Source organism: Homalodisca vitripennis, chromosome 4 (genome assembly GCF_021130785.1).
Source record: "Homalodisca vitripennis isolate AUS2020 chromosome 4, UT_GWSS_2.1, whole genome shotgun sequence".
Taxonomy (NCBI): Eukaryota; Metazoa; Arthropoda; class Insecta; order Hemiptera; family Cicadellidae; genus Homalodisca; species Homalodisca vitripennis.
The window spans coordinates 70483424-70497641 of NC_060210.1; the positions used below are offsets into that span (position 1 = coordinate 70483424).

General features: G+C 35.3%; 1 protein-coding gene across 2 annotated transcripts in view; it reads right to left on the reverse strand.

The window, feature by feature from the left end:
* LOC124359492 (pre-mRNA-splicing factor 38B) overlaps nucleotides 1-14218 on the reverse strand; it is a 49710-nt gene continuing 35492 nt past the window's right edge. The window contains exons 8-11 of one of the 2 annotated variants that reach the window (XM_046812260.1): nucleotides 12108-12458; nucleotides 2865-2918; nucleotides 2342-2398; nucleotides 1-165 (exon numbers count right to left, since the gene is read on the reverse strand). In XM_046812260.1, coding sequence (XP_046668216.1) covers nucleotides 147-165; nucleotides 2342-2398; nucleotides 2865-2918; nucleotides 12108-12458 — 481 coding nt within the window. In that variant the 3' untranslated portion in view covers nucleotides 1-146. The remainder of the gene's footprint in view (nucleotides 166-2341; nucleotides 2399-2864; nucleotides 2919-12107; nucleotides 12459-14218) is intronic. The other variant, XM_046812261.1, reaches the window with a different exon arrangement.

The following is a 14218-nucleotide window of genomic DNA, read 5'->3' on the forward strand; positions in this document are numbered from 1 at the left end:
GTTTATAAAAGAATAATATTATTTCTCAAATAAAAATTAAGACAGATTTACCAGTTACAGAAAACACAAAACTAATTCACAAAATAGAATAAATCAGAGTTGGAGAACTCAGTGTTGAGGTACACGAATGTAAGATCCACAATGTGTTAGTGTCTGTTGCGGTGTCTGGAACAATCAAACAATTTTGTTAGGTTTTCTAGTCAATGTACATATTTTTAGTTATTGATATGACATAGTTTAATAGAAACAGCTATGAAAAGAACTTACTATAGTACAAACTATTCTAACATTGTTAAATATGAATTTACACAACGAAATAATATATACACATTAAAAAGGGTATTTTATTGTTAAAATTAATCTTATTAATGTATATACAAAGTAGTATGCCATACCACATGTCACATAACAGGCTTCACCGAAGTTTCATGCAAAGTCTACAGATGAAACTTTTCTTCAGATATCTAATGAATATTCAGAGGACACGTGTCACTATAGCATACGATTGTACTCAGTTTATTTACAAATTAATTTATTTTGCTATTTTCTTGTTGCAATCATGGTTACCCATAACACCAATATAAAAATATTCACAAACACTCTCAAAGTGACATGTGTCATCAGCAAACTTGATGTTGTCTAAATAGAAATGAAGCCTCATGCAAAATTTCAAGTCTATCGGTCAGTTCATTCGTAGATGTAATTTGGTTAACTAAAAAATGTATTATCCGAAATGGCTAACACCCCCTCCCCTTTATTTTGGTTAATCAGGGTTTTACTGTAATTGTAAATGCTATCTTTATAAAAAGAGCTTGCGCAAGAGAGAGGATATCACAACTAGGAGCCAGTAAGAGTCACTTATATATATTACAAAAGTGGCCCATAAGAGCCTTAGTCGAGTTAGACTTCAGAAAAATTTGGTGAGAAGCTTACAGGACCCTGTAGATTATGTCAATAGTAAACATCTACATACAAGAAGTCATCTTGTATAGTGATGGACACAATATCCGCTGCTACAGAATAGACACTTCCATGACTACAATACTAGACACGGCACACATTACCACCTACCAGCTCATAAACTTTCCCAATATGAAGAGAAACCCTCCTACATAGCTATGAACCTGAAAACCCTTCTGTCAGAAGAACTGAGATGACTCATCAAGAGAAGATTGAAAACCGCTCTTAATGCCTGGCTGGTCAACAATCACACTGGCATCTTACACACTCAAGGAGTTCATTGAAAGAAGACTTACAACTTGACAAACTTAGATATTTTTATTTAACTTGTACATTACCCTATCTGATGCCATTTCAATACTTGATGTAATCAGAATAAAGAATATTTGTATCTGTTTAACCGATTTTCAGCTTGCTGACTAGGAAGATAGTGTGGAGTTGCCTGCCTTATATGCTGAGTAAACATTTTTAAATAGAGTATTCTCCTGATTGAACTTTAAAGGGTGCAAATTATTGCACCCATACTTGTGTAACTGTGTAATAACTGAGTAACAGTTCAACATACATTATGTGTTAACTTTCTATACTTTCATCTACTCTGAGGAAGGCTATATTCAGGTGAGTCTTTCTGTTCTGTCTTGCTAAATCAAATCCTAAGATTATCTTAATTTACATACACAATAAAATTTAAGGCACAATATGTTTTAGTAAATCTTCTTCCTTGTTTAAATTATTATCAAATACAAAACGGCATGCACAAATTTCCAGAATAGTACTCTGCTAGATAAAACTTGTGGTAGTACAATTTTTTCATGTAAGGCGAGTGTGTATAACGTGTTCTTAAGTTAATCCAGTCAGTGATATCACTTATGAATGTTATGTTCAGGTTAAAATGTTAAATCAAACTATGGACTAAAGCTATTGCCACAGTCACAATTTATTATTATAAATAATGGTAACTTGGTTCAAAACTTCACTATCACATCAACAACATTCTTTATTGTACTTTGCTCACTAATGATCTTTATGAACTTTTGATAATATGACACACACTTTAATAAAACTTGACAACAAACCATCCGAAAATAAACACTCATGACACGTTGATCTTAAAACAACTGACAGTTATCGATGAGCACATGTCCGTGATCGTAGTTATGGTGCTGATTAAATCCTGGGTTTATATTGTGTCTTTATCTTAATGAACAAACTAATTTTTGAAACTAAAACTGAAATAGATATTTGAAAATGTTACATTTTCCTACTATCAGTCATCAGATAAAATCAGATATTGTCAATTTTAGCAAACTTTTAAATGTCCAATAAATTTGGACATTGGCACTGAAGTGTTAATTTATTTATCAATAACATGAGAACATACCTTTCTCTATCTTTTTCTTTTTTGTACCGGTCATAGTCATCTCTTCTACGTGACGGGCTGAAACAAAAATGTCCTTTTATATACAATGTCAGTTATACATACTCTTTTACTAAAGATAAATCTTCAAAAGGAAAAGGATAAAGGTTATCTGTAAAAGGTAATTGTACATTCTATTTTTTTCAAGATTAATACTAAAAATTGAATTAGTATTTGTTTTTATTGCACTCATAAACCTATTTTCAATACAATCTTATGTATACCAGAATATATAGACCTGATTAAATTTGGAAAAAGCAGCAAATAAAAAAAAGAACTGTGTCAAGGATGTGATGATCTAATAAGTGTGAATATTATTCCAAAGATTATTTTAAAGAACCAATTGAGATTTCATTTTCCTAATTTAAATGTTAACATATTACATTGCTTCTTCTTTAAACTACTACTGAGTCAAGAAGAAGCTTTGAATGTATTAAAATAACAAACAAAATTGGATCAAATTTTGATTATTAGCATAATGTTTTACCTTTCTCTTTCTCTTCTGTGCCGATTATCATTGTCTTCTCTTCTTCTAACTGGGCTGAAAAATATTAGTTTGAATAAAAAAAATAAAGCATGTGATTTGTAAATACATTTAGTGCAATTATTTATATTATAGTCTCAATTAACCATACAAATTCTAAGCAAAAAAGTTCATTTTCAAAAATCCAGATATTTAGTAGCAATATCCACATAAAAGCTACATGCACACATTTTAAATAGCCAGCCAATGGCATTAATTTATTAAAATATTTAATAAAACTACTTTGTGACTGTACAGGATTTTACTTAAGATGGTTAAATTCCATGCACTTGAAGTTGGTAGAGTAGATCCTTAGATAGTTTTTAGCACTATAAGAACTTTTTTATTATTTAGTGAACATTTTAGTAAAACAGTGCTGAAGTTGTGGGAAAATCTGTGGTAAAGTATCCTTAACTTTTGAAACAGTTAAAAGTTAACATTTATTCTAGTTTCAAACAAATAATTAATTATAAATATTACCTGTAACAGAATTTCTAAAAAGCACATGTTTTTATCACTGCACATTTTCATTTGTTTCTTTGCAAAACACATTTTAAATTCCAAGATAAGCACTCTTTTTCAATAAGTATTTGTGACTGTGACCTAAGAAGACGTTTTGTGATCAAAAATTATTTTATTTCACAAAGATAAACTCAGAAATTTGACTACAGTGGTTGTTTCCTGCAATACTTCTGCAATTGGATTTTCAAGCATACACAGGCAGTGAAGGGATAACCTGTACAGCTTGCCATCAGCTGTTAATGACTCAACTGGTGTACTTTGAACCTCATTGTTGTGCAGCAGATAACATTAAGACTTTCTCAGCCACTAATAGTGTTTCCATATTTATTTAATAAATGCTGACACCGTATTTTATTTACAATAATACCTGCATTTTTTTTCTTCATAATAAAATATTTATTGTCACTTAGACATTAAAATAATTTTATGGATACTTCCATGGAATTGTTCTGTTCTTGTAACTGACAGTATTATTTATTATTATATTTTGGGCACTCAATTCACGATGAACATTAATCCTGTTGTCTCCTTTACCACCGGAGAAATTGTTTTCGTCAAGATCAAGGGTTATCCCCATTGGCCCGCTAGAGTTGCTGACTGTGTTGCGACAGACAGAGGAAATTCACGATATGAGGTTGAATTCTTTGGAACGGGAGAAGTTGCAACCTGCAGCTCACGCTGTATGTTTTCTTTCGATGGAACTAGGCATCTTTATGGCATTCCGAAAGCTAGAAATAAGCCATTTAATGCCGCTCTAACAGAGGCTGAAAACTATTGTAATGGTGTCTCTACCAAACCAACTGGAGATGAGCCTGAACAATCGAATATAACACCTCCGGAGATACCAGATTTTGTTTGCTCTTCTTCTGACAGTCTTCCTTGTGTCGTGGTCTCTGAGGGGAACTCTTTGATTGTCAGCCCTAATGACTCAATGCCTGAACTGCTTAATGTCACTGCAGAAAATGAGAGCTTGAAGCAGGAACTGCATGTTCTTAGAAACAGCTTTTCTCTGATGGAGGAATCTATCGAAGACAAGTACACTGAGAAGATAGCCTCGCTCAATCTTCTGGTGAGCGAGTTGAGGGCTGGTAACGAAACCCTTTTAAAATTGGTGGACGATCTTAAGCTCTCAAGAACTACTTCTGACTTCCAACGGCTTGAACTCGAGGATGAGCTTAGGGTCCTGAACGATCAGGTTGCCTGCCTAAAATCGGATGCCACTAAACTTTTGAAGGAAAAACAAGTTTTGAGAAGTCAACTTGATGATTTCCTCTCTTCAAGAGTCGGCTCTTCTGTCTCAGCCCAGACCATTGACAACGAGATTCAGCAGGTCAGCCCTAATTCGAGGAACCATACCCCCTCAACCAAGGACTTATGGATTGGTGATTCGATCATTGATGGGTACCTCAACTCCTTTGGGAATGATCCTGCTCTCCAGAACTTGGTGCTTTTTCTCGGACCAGCCATAACTCAATTCATCAAGCAGGGAGTCCAGAAAGATGTGGACCATGAACTTGAATTTATTAAGTTCTCTAGTTTTAGATTTGCTTTCTGTTGTATTAGCGATAGCCTGGATGCTAGCAAGGAGGACTCCGGATCGCATTGGAGCCTTTTAGTTCTTGATGGGCTCAGCCAATATGCTCTCCATTTTGATTCTGTTACTGGTATGAATTTGAGAAGTGCAGAAATATTTTTGTCAAGAGCTAAAATTGGGTACAATCTGATTGAAATGCCATGCTTTAAGCAACTGAATAGTTTTGAATGTGGTATTAATGTCCTACCAAACGTTAAACTCATTGTTGAGGGCTATTGTAAAACCCGTTTGTATGATGGCTTGTCACTCAGAGATTGGTTTGTTGGCTTGCTGTCTCCTAAGCCCATCAGTGACCCACCCTCTATTTGTAAAACCATCCAGCAACCCAAAAAATCCAGTGCTGAGTCTCAAACATGTAGAACTGTTTCAAGCCAGATGGACCTGACTGAGGTGGACCATAATATGGTGCCGTTGTGGACTGTGGTGCAGGGTAAAGGGAAACGTCATAAGACATCTAGTAATGCACTCTCTGTAACTAAGCCTACTGTAAACATTAGTAATGGATTTGATGTATTGGCTGAGCTTAACCCTTTTAGTGCCAACGTCCGTATATACGGACGTTTAAAAAACTACCGAGAAATGCCAACGTCCGTATATACGGACGTTTGAATAACTACCGAAGAATGCCGACGTCCGTATATACGGACGTTCGGAGTAAAAGTCATACCGCAATAATTTTTTAACTTGTTCTAAATTTGTTGGTATACAAACAATCAGAATGAACCAATCTACATCAAAAAAATAATAATAGTAATATGGTAAGGTTAGTCAGGTGTTTAGCCATGATAGAAATGGGCGTAATTGTTGCATCAGACAAAGTTGTGTCAGCTGATAGTTCACGTCTAACCTCTGGTTTGGTTGTTTGTGTTGCTGCTTCCACAGTGTTTGTTTGTTGATAAATAGTTTACTAACAATGTTTTACTAACATAAGAAGTAAACTTCAATAAAATGAAAACCACATTTGTGTGCAAACGCTGTAAAAAAGGATTGCATCCTTATGTTTGCCTCACCATATTTGTGTTACCGCCTAACTATAATATCTATTTACAAAAGTGTGTAAATTTTGTTGTTGATATTTTACAAAGTGTACATTATTTTTTAAGTAGAAAGTAGTTTCAGACAGTTTTTAATGGTTTCATAGTGGAAAATATGTACTTTGGGATTATACCGACCACACCCAGACATGGTGTTATTTTGACATTTTGCTTCTACTGATTACTAGATTAGCGTAAAACAATATTTCGTCAATATAAAACAGGAATTGTCTTATCGCAAACCCCTCCCCATCCTCAGGTCAAAGTCGAGCGGGCTAGTAGATAACGTGATTGCAGAGTCGCGTCGCTTTGTTGTACTTCCGTGTTTTACCTCTACATTTCTCCAAATACAAAAATTCAACAAAAACAATCATTACCAAACTAAAACTAAACTCTTTATTGAAAAAACACTCAAAACTTGTTTTTATTCTTGATCACATTCCGCCACCCAAAATGCGAGTGCCTCCGGCCATCAGCGCGGGCTTCGGCTGCTGCCCCGCGCTGATGTCAAAGGAAGAAAAACATCCCTCGAGATAGTACCTATCAGTAAAATATCAAATTCTAGAGGGGCTGATCAGAAATATAAATTGAATTGTAATGGAAAGGCAATTAATTATGTACCGTGCAAATCATGTGATGCCGCGCGGCCTGCCGTAATCGGGATTCTCGAGAAAGATAAGATAACAGCGACAACAATACCGAACACAATACCTGGAAATGCTTGTAAATTTGTAATTTTGTAATTACAGAGTTGTTTTTTCGTTCCATCATGTTTGTTTCTATAAATTTACATTTTTGTGTTCTTCATACTGGTGAGGTCGGTATAATCCCAAAGTACCGGAAAATATTATAAGCTTTATAAAGAAGCTAAATAGTGTAAATAACACAAAAAAGTGAAAATGTAACTTTCTAAAAAAATTGACATGATTTTTTTGGTTTTTGAAATATTAATCAAAACTTTTTATGTGTGTATTCAATTTTAATTCCTCTTTTAAGTGATAGTATGTGTTATAGTGTAATATTTTTTTTAAAGTACTATTTTTTATGTGAAACTGGAAAAATATAAAAACTGTAAGTAAAATGTTTACTTTTTTAAATTTTGTTAAGTTAATTACATTTAGAAATATAATTTGCTTTATAGTTTTTTATAAGGAAATTTATTTTACTGCAAAACAATGAAAAAATTAGGAAAATATCTCAATATTTGTAATTTTTACAATTTTTTTAGTAAAACACTGCAAAACGGCTGAAATAGGCCTGGCATCCTTCAGTAGTATTATGTGAAAAATCACTGGCATTTCTCAGACCAACTTTTGATTTTTTGTCTGGCACTAAAAGGGTTAAGGACTCTGATCTAAAACTCTGCACATGCTTTCAAAAACCCTTCTGGTAAATGGATTAAACACTCGAACCAAAGTCAGAAAAGCATGTCTAAGGCTGGTACTAGTAACCACAAAAGTGTTAACAGCCACAGGTACTCTCGACCCAGTCCAAGGGTGAAGTCTTTTTCCTTACAGACTGATGCTGGGGCTAAGCCTCTTCTTACTAAAACTAAACCCAAGTCATCCACTGAAAGGCCTATCTCTAATAAATCTTTTCTCTCTGTACCAGCTGGCCTCAAGTTGACATCTAATCTTAATGTGAGACGAAAAATCAGGGTCCTCTCAGACAGCCATGGTCGCTCTTTGAGTGGCTTGTTACACGACAGATTGTATGATGTTGTTGATTTGTTATGCTATGTTAAGCCCAGTGGTAGGATGTGTGATGTTATTGAGGAGATAGACAGGGTGTCTGATGATATGGATTTTAATGACTTCCTGATATTATTTGCAGGAACAAATGATGTAGAGACAAATATCGTTGGGCTCCTTGACTGTGTCAAATCTATGTTAAAGGTGGCTGAAAAGACTAACATTGCCTTAGTGGGTTTACCATATAGACATGATAAGCCTTCTTTGAATGATCTAATTTCATCTCTGAACACCCAGATTCAGAACCTTGTCTCCTCCCTGAAAACTATAACTTTCTTATCCCTCACTCCTATCAGAGGACCATCCTATTACTCTAGAATGGGCCTACACTTCAATTTGACTGGTAAAAGAGTGTTCGTCCAGCTTCTTTTCAAATCTATCCAAGAGGTCCTTGAGCTGGGCTTCTCCACTTCCTCTGTTGCCACACATGTGGGTACTCAAGATGCTTTACATTCAACTCAATGTCAGGTTGTATCCCAGCCTCTCCCTACTCCGGTATCAATTAGTGGCCAGAACTCTTGTCTCCCCTCGGCCAACTCCCCCCAGCTGGCTTCCCATGACTCGGATACCTTGCCTCTCCCTCGCATCCCATCCAGAACCGACAAGCCTTTTTTAGAGAAGAGTGCTGCAAACGAAATGGTGACCTAAGTAATCCTTCTATATGCTTCAGAATCATTCACCAGAACGTTCAGGGATTGAAGAGCAAGTCGTGCCAGATTGAAGTATTGCTGGAACTCTACTCTCAGGAGATTCTATGCTTATCTGAGCACTTCCTAAAAAAATCGGAACTTGATTCATTTTGTCTCCCTGGATATAGTGTCTCTGGTGGATTTTGTAGAGCCAATATGGAGAGGGGAGGTGTTTGTATCTTAACACGTGATTCGTGCAAGGTATCACCGCTTGATGTGTCGGGTTTTGCTGTTGAGAGTGTGTGCGAGTTGTCTGCAGTGAGGATTAGGATCGGTCGTCATGCCTCGGTGGTGATCTGTCTGTACAGACCTCCCGGTGGAGGCTCTGCTGATTATGATTCTTTTCTGCTGTCATTGCAGCGTTGTTTGGAGCATGTAAATCGGCGCGGTGAGTGGATGGTGCTGACCGGAGATTTCAATGTGGATTTTTCAGTTGTCGGCGGGAGTGCTGGAAGGGTTGTGGAACTTGTCTCATCTTTTGGCCTTTATAGTGAAATTACTTCGTTCACTAGAGAATACGGCGGTTCATGCTCTCTTATCGACAACATATTTACAAATATCCCTAGACAGCAGGCTTCATCCACTGTCCTTGTCACTGGGATTTCTGATCATCACGCACAATTGGAGAGCATCTCTTTATCGGTTTCACCTCAGCACACTAATTTAAAGTTTAAAACCTGTAGATTCTTTTCCAGTAATAACATCAGCATCTTCACAAATCTTCTTCGAAGAGAATCCTGGAAAGAAATGGTGGCTGGAAGGGATGTGAGCGAGAAGTTTGATGGTTTCCTATCTGCTGTGGAGTTCAGCTTCAGCATTGCCTTCCCAGAAGAAACATCCAAAGTTAGGACAAGGAAATATTGTGGCAGGATAAAACTTGATGAGGATCTTAAGAACCTCTGTGATATAATGTTATTCCTCTACTCATTGTCTAGGGATTTAGACTCAACTCATCCCCTCAAGAGATCTTTCATTGATCTTAGAAAGGAATTTAGAAGACGTGTCCACTCTGCCAAGGCTGCTGCAATTACTAGCCATTTACAAAAAGCCACCAACAAACAAAAAGCATCTTGGAATATTGTTAATGACATGATTCCTGGAAAAAGAGTAAAGGCTTTTAAAGAACTTTTTGTTAAAGACGAGCAGGGTAAACTGTTGAGGGACCCAGTGGCTGTGTCAGACAGATTCAACACGTTCTTCGTTGAGGTGGGCAAAAGAGTTAAAAGTCATGCTGACTCATCTGGGTCTATGTCTTATCGTTATTCCCCAGCTGAAAGAGTGTGTTCGTCGATGGTTCTTTTTCCTGCAAATCAAGGAGAAGTCCTTAAAATAATCAAATCGCTGAAGCCTGGTAGCTCTGCGGGATTTGATGGAATATCATCTGATCTCTTGAAGAATTGTGCTGATCTTCTTGTTGGGCCACTGACATATTTGATTAATTGCTCTTTTGAGGAGGGAATATTCCCTACAGCTCTTAAATTATCTATCGTAAAACCCCTCTATAAAAAGAATGGCAGTGATCATGACATAAATAATTTTCGTCCTATAGCTATTTTATCCACGTTTTCAAAAGGTATTCGAGAAGCTCTTTCTTGCAAGGTTATCTTCTTTTCTGATTTCAAACAATATTCTTTATGCACATCAGTATGGCTTTAGAGAGGGTCTGTCTACAACAAACGCAATGTTTAGTCTTATATCAGACGTAACAAAGGCTCTAGATAACAAGGAACATGTGCATGGGCTCTTTTTAGACCTATCTAAAGCCTTCGATGTGGTAGATCATACTTTGCTTTTGAGGAAACTGGAGTATCTTGGGCTGAGAGGCAATGTGTTTGAATGGATACATTCTTATGTGACTGGTCGAAAACAGATGGTTGAGATTCCCTATATGGATGCTGACGGACTGCTAAAAAAAAAACTTTCTCAAGAACTAATTGTCAGAACCGGGGTGCCCCAGGGATCGGTCCTTGGTCCTGTATTTTTTCTCCTCTTTGTAAATGACATAGCCGGGTGTATTTCGGACTCTCACTTGTACTTATTTGCTGATGACACATCCCTCGTAGTCTCCAGTAAGAGTAAACCACAGCTGGAGAATCAAATTTTCATAGACGGGAGCTCATTATTTCAGTGGCTGGAGGAAAACTCTTTATGTATTAATACAGCAAAGACCAAGCTAGTTGATTTTGCAATCAGAAACCAGTTGGATAATGAATGTTTGAACATTATCATAGGGGATACCGAGTTTAGTCCGTCAGCCACTGTTAATTATCTTGGTGTTGTTTTTGACCGTAATCTGAACTTCTCAAACCATATTGAGAAAGTTACAGGTAAGCTAAGTAGCAGTATTTTTTTATTGTCTCGACTTGCCTGTTTCAAAAGTGCTGACATCCTCTTGTTGGCTTATCATGGTTGTTTTTACCCTTATTTATCTTATGCAGTACCAATTTGGGGCCATGAAAGCACCAAGACGCAGTATGTTTTCAGGTTGCAGAAGAGAGCTGTTCGGATAGTTTTTCACTTGGCCGGAAATCAGTCATGCAGATCGCTATTTCGAGAGAAAGGCATACTCACTTTTCCATCAATATACATCCTCAACAGCCTGACATTTCTAATCAAGAATTTTGGTTTATTTACTTCTCATATTACACATACTCATAGATACCAACTCCGTCACAACAATAACATAACCCTACCTCGCCATAGCACCACTTTTTTCAGAAATAAAACATATTCCTCCTGCATATCATTGTTTAATTCTCTACCACAGTATCTAAAGAATGTTAAGGAGCCCAACAAATTTAAAAGCCAATTGAAAGAATTTTTAATTCAAAAGGAATATTACAGTGTCCAGGATTACTTACTTGAGAAGAAAGACTAGTTTTAGTATGTTATGTTTTGGTTCTGTATGTAATGTTAAATTTAGTAATTTAGATAATTATACTTTAATTTGACCTCTGCCTGTGCAATCCTTGTATTGTTTGTGGCAATAAATGATTTGACTTTGACTTTGACTTTGACAATTACTAGATTATTTTGATTTCTGGTATTATAGTTATGAATATTAGATCTGAAGTTTTGTACCTGGATTTATCATAATGTACACTACCAAACCACATATACAAATTTATTGCCGTAAGTATTTCCAGAGCTACAAAATCGAGCCCACAGTACTTTAAGGGGGTTTAACTCTGAAACAATTCCGCTTTCTTTTGAACATTTACATTTCATTTATCCTACTGCAATTATCCCATAATATGAGATCTTACCTTAACATGGATGAAAAGTAGGAGAAGTACGCAATTCTTACATAGTTTTAAGGATCAAAATACATAAGACGTCTTAATAAAAAAAGTTATTCTTGACAATTTTGAAGGTATATAATCAACATATGTAAAAATTATAATCATTGAACGTTAACATTCAAGGACTCTAAATCTTTAAAGTCATATAATTTTATAAAAGTTTTGAATATAATTTTAGTTTTTTTAACATTTACAGCAGGTAAGGTTTATGTAGTTCACTGATTAATAATTTAAAATCTATTCTTCAGTGTGTTAATATACATTCATTAATTCATCATTCATTTTACAAGAGATTCTGCAAGGTTGTGTACTAACCTGTCTCTTCTAGTTCGATCTCTTCTGTCAATGTCTCTGCTGAAGTCGCGGTCTCTGTCTCTTCTATCTCTCATTTCTCTATCTCTGTCTCTATCTCGCTCCAGCCTGAGTTTGTCCTTATCTCTCTCTGCACTATACCCTCGCCTATCCACATCTCTGCTGCTATAAGTATCCCGCTCCCTGCTGTGGCCTCGCCTCACACTGTCTCTATCTTTGGAATACAGCCGTTTCTCAGGTTCTCTGCCTCTGTCTCTATCTCTGCTGGATGCTCTCCTGTCATTGTAGTGGCTACTGGTACTTCTATCGTCATGTTCACGACTATATCCTCTTTTTTCTCTATCCTGATCACCACTGAAATAAAATACAATAAGGTTAATATAAACCAGGACCATATATCACTAAGTATTATGATTTAATCCTTTCAGTGCTAAGCAATTTGGGCTGAACATGCTAGTGTTTCAGAAAAATCATATAGAAACTTTATTTTCAAAGATTTCCTTATACTTTTTTTTGTAGATAAATAGTTAATAGTAATAAATAGGAGTTTGTTACGCAATTATAAAAATAAATCTACACAAATTTATGCTATGGGAAAACCATTTTATAAATAAAATTCTTTTAGTAAAAATAGTTATCGAAGTTTTGAACATTACATAGGCTAATATGAATTTACTTAGATCCTTTTCAATGACTAATAAAAAAAATTTTTAAATCGCCACTATCGAAATTTTTAAGGTGAAATCGCTAAGGTGAAAGAGATAAACCTCACCCTGCATAATTATTTTGATCCATTTCTTAAATAATAATTTTTACATTCCAGTTTGTATAAACAAAACCCTTTGATTGCTATGCCCAAGTTTCTAACATTATTTTAAAATTTCAAAAAGTTTATCTCTTATGGGCAAGTATAATTTTATAAAATAATCTGTGAACGGATAAAAGACTGTTTGGGAAGTTTCTAAGTCAGAGCTCGGATGCAAAACATTTAATCATAACTACCTTAATTGTATGGATGGCTAATTAGTTGGTACTTCATCTGAAATTGCTTATTTCTTCATAGTACAACATATGGATGTTGTAAAAGATATGTTTTTTGCTTATGGATTAAGAAGCAGCGGATTAAAAGTTAATGATAATTAATTATTAAGATATTACTGCTGTTGATATTTTTAAATTGATATAATTAAATAACAATAAAAAAATTGCAGGATGGGATGAAATACCTATTATCTGATGAAAAGTCTTTTTTACATATCATACCTTAGTAATCATAGGCCGTCAATCACTTCAATATATTTTCCCCTAAAACCTAAAATATGCACAATTTAAGCCTATTTTTAAAAACAGGAGAGGCAGAATCAGATAATTATTAACTGGCTTCAATACTAAAATCATTTTCGTAAGTATTTTAAAAATTGGCATTTGACAAGATATCTGCTTTTATTAATATGAACATCTTGGTCAATGAACAATTTAGTTTTAGTCAAAGGCACAATGGATGCAGTCTCGAATTTTGTAGGGAAGATTTCCTGGGCTTTGGATAGGTTGCAGAGCACATTTTGTATGTTGTGTAGTTTTATTTGATTGAGTTAATCATGGACTTCTTCCATAGAAACAAAAAGTATACAAATTGTCAAACAAAGCAGTTTTTGGTCAAGATTTCATTTCAAACTGTTATCAAAGGACAAAAGTTTAAAAAATGGTACATGTTTAAATTTAAGAAAATAAAAGTGGATTCACAAAGGATCTGTTTTGGGCTTCTTTCTACTATATGATAATGATTTACCAAAAATTCTTCCTAATAAACTAGTTATGTACGCTAGCAATACACCTGCCGTTGTTAATGCCAACTCTCCTAATGAACTGGGAAGTAAACTAGTGCAGGTGTTGGATGAATCAACCTTTCTGTGCGTTCCCCCTCAAATCGAACACTAGCTATAGCTGCAGATGTCATTGCCCACGAGTTAGCTGGCTAGTTATTGAATATGTTTACATTGATAGTTTTTGTGTTGATTTTAGTTTCTTTATTGTTTATCTTGGTTAGGTTACACATAATTACTCTAAATTGTCCTCAAGTTATGGCTGGAAAATTATGACAGTAAATCTGAATA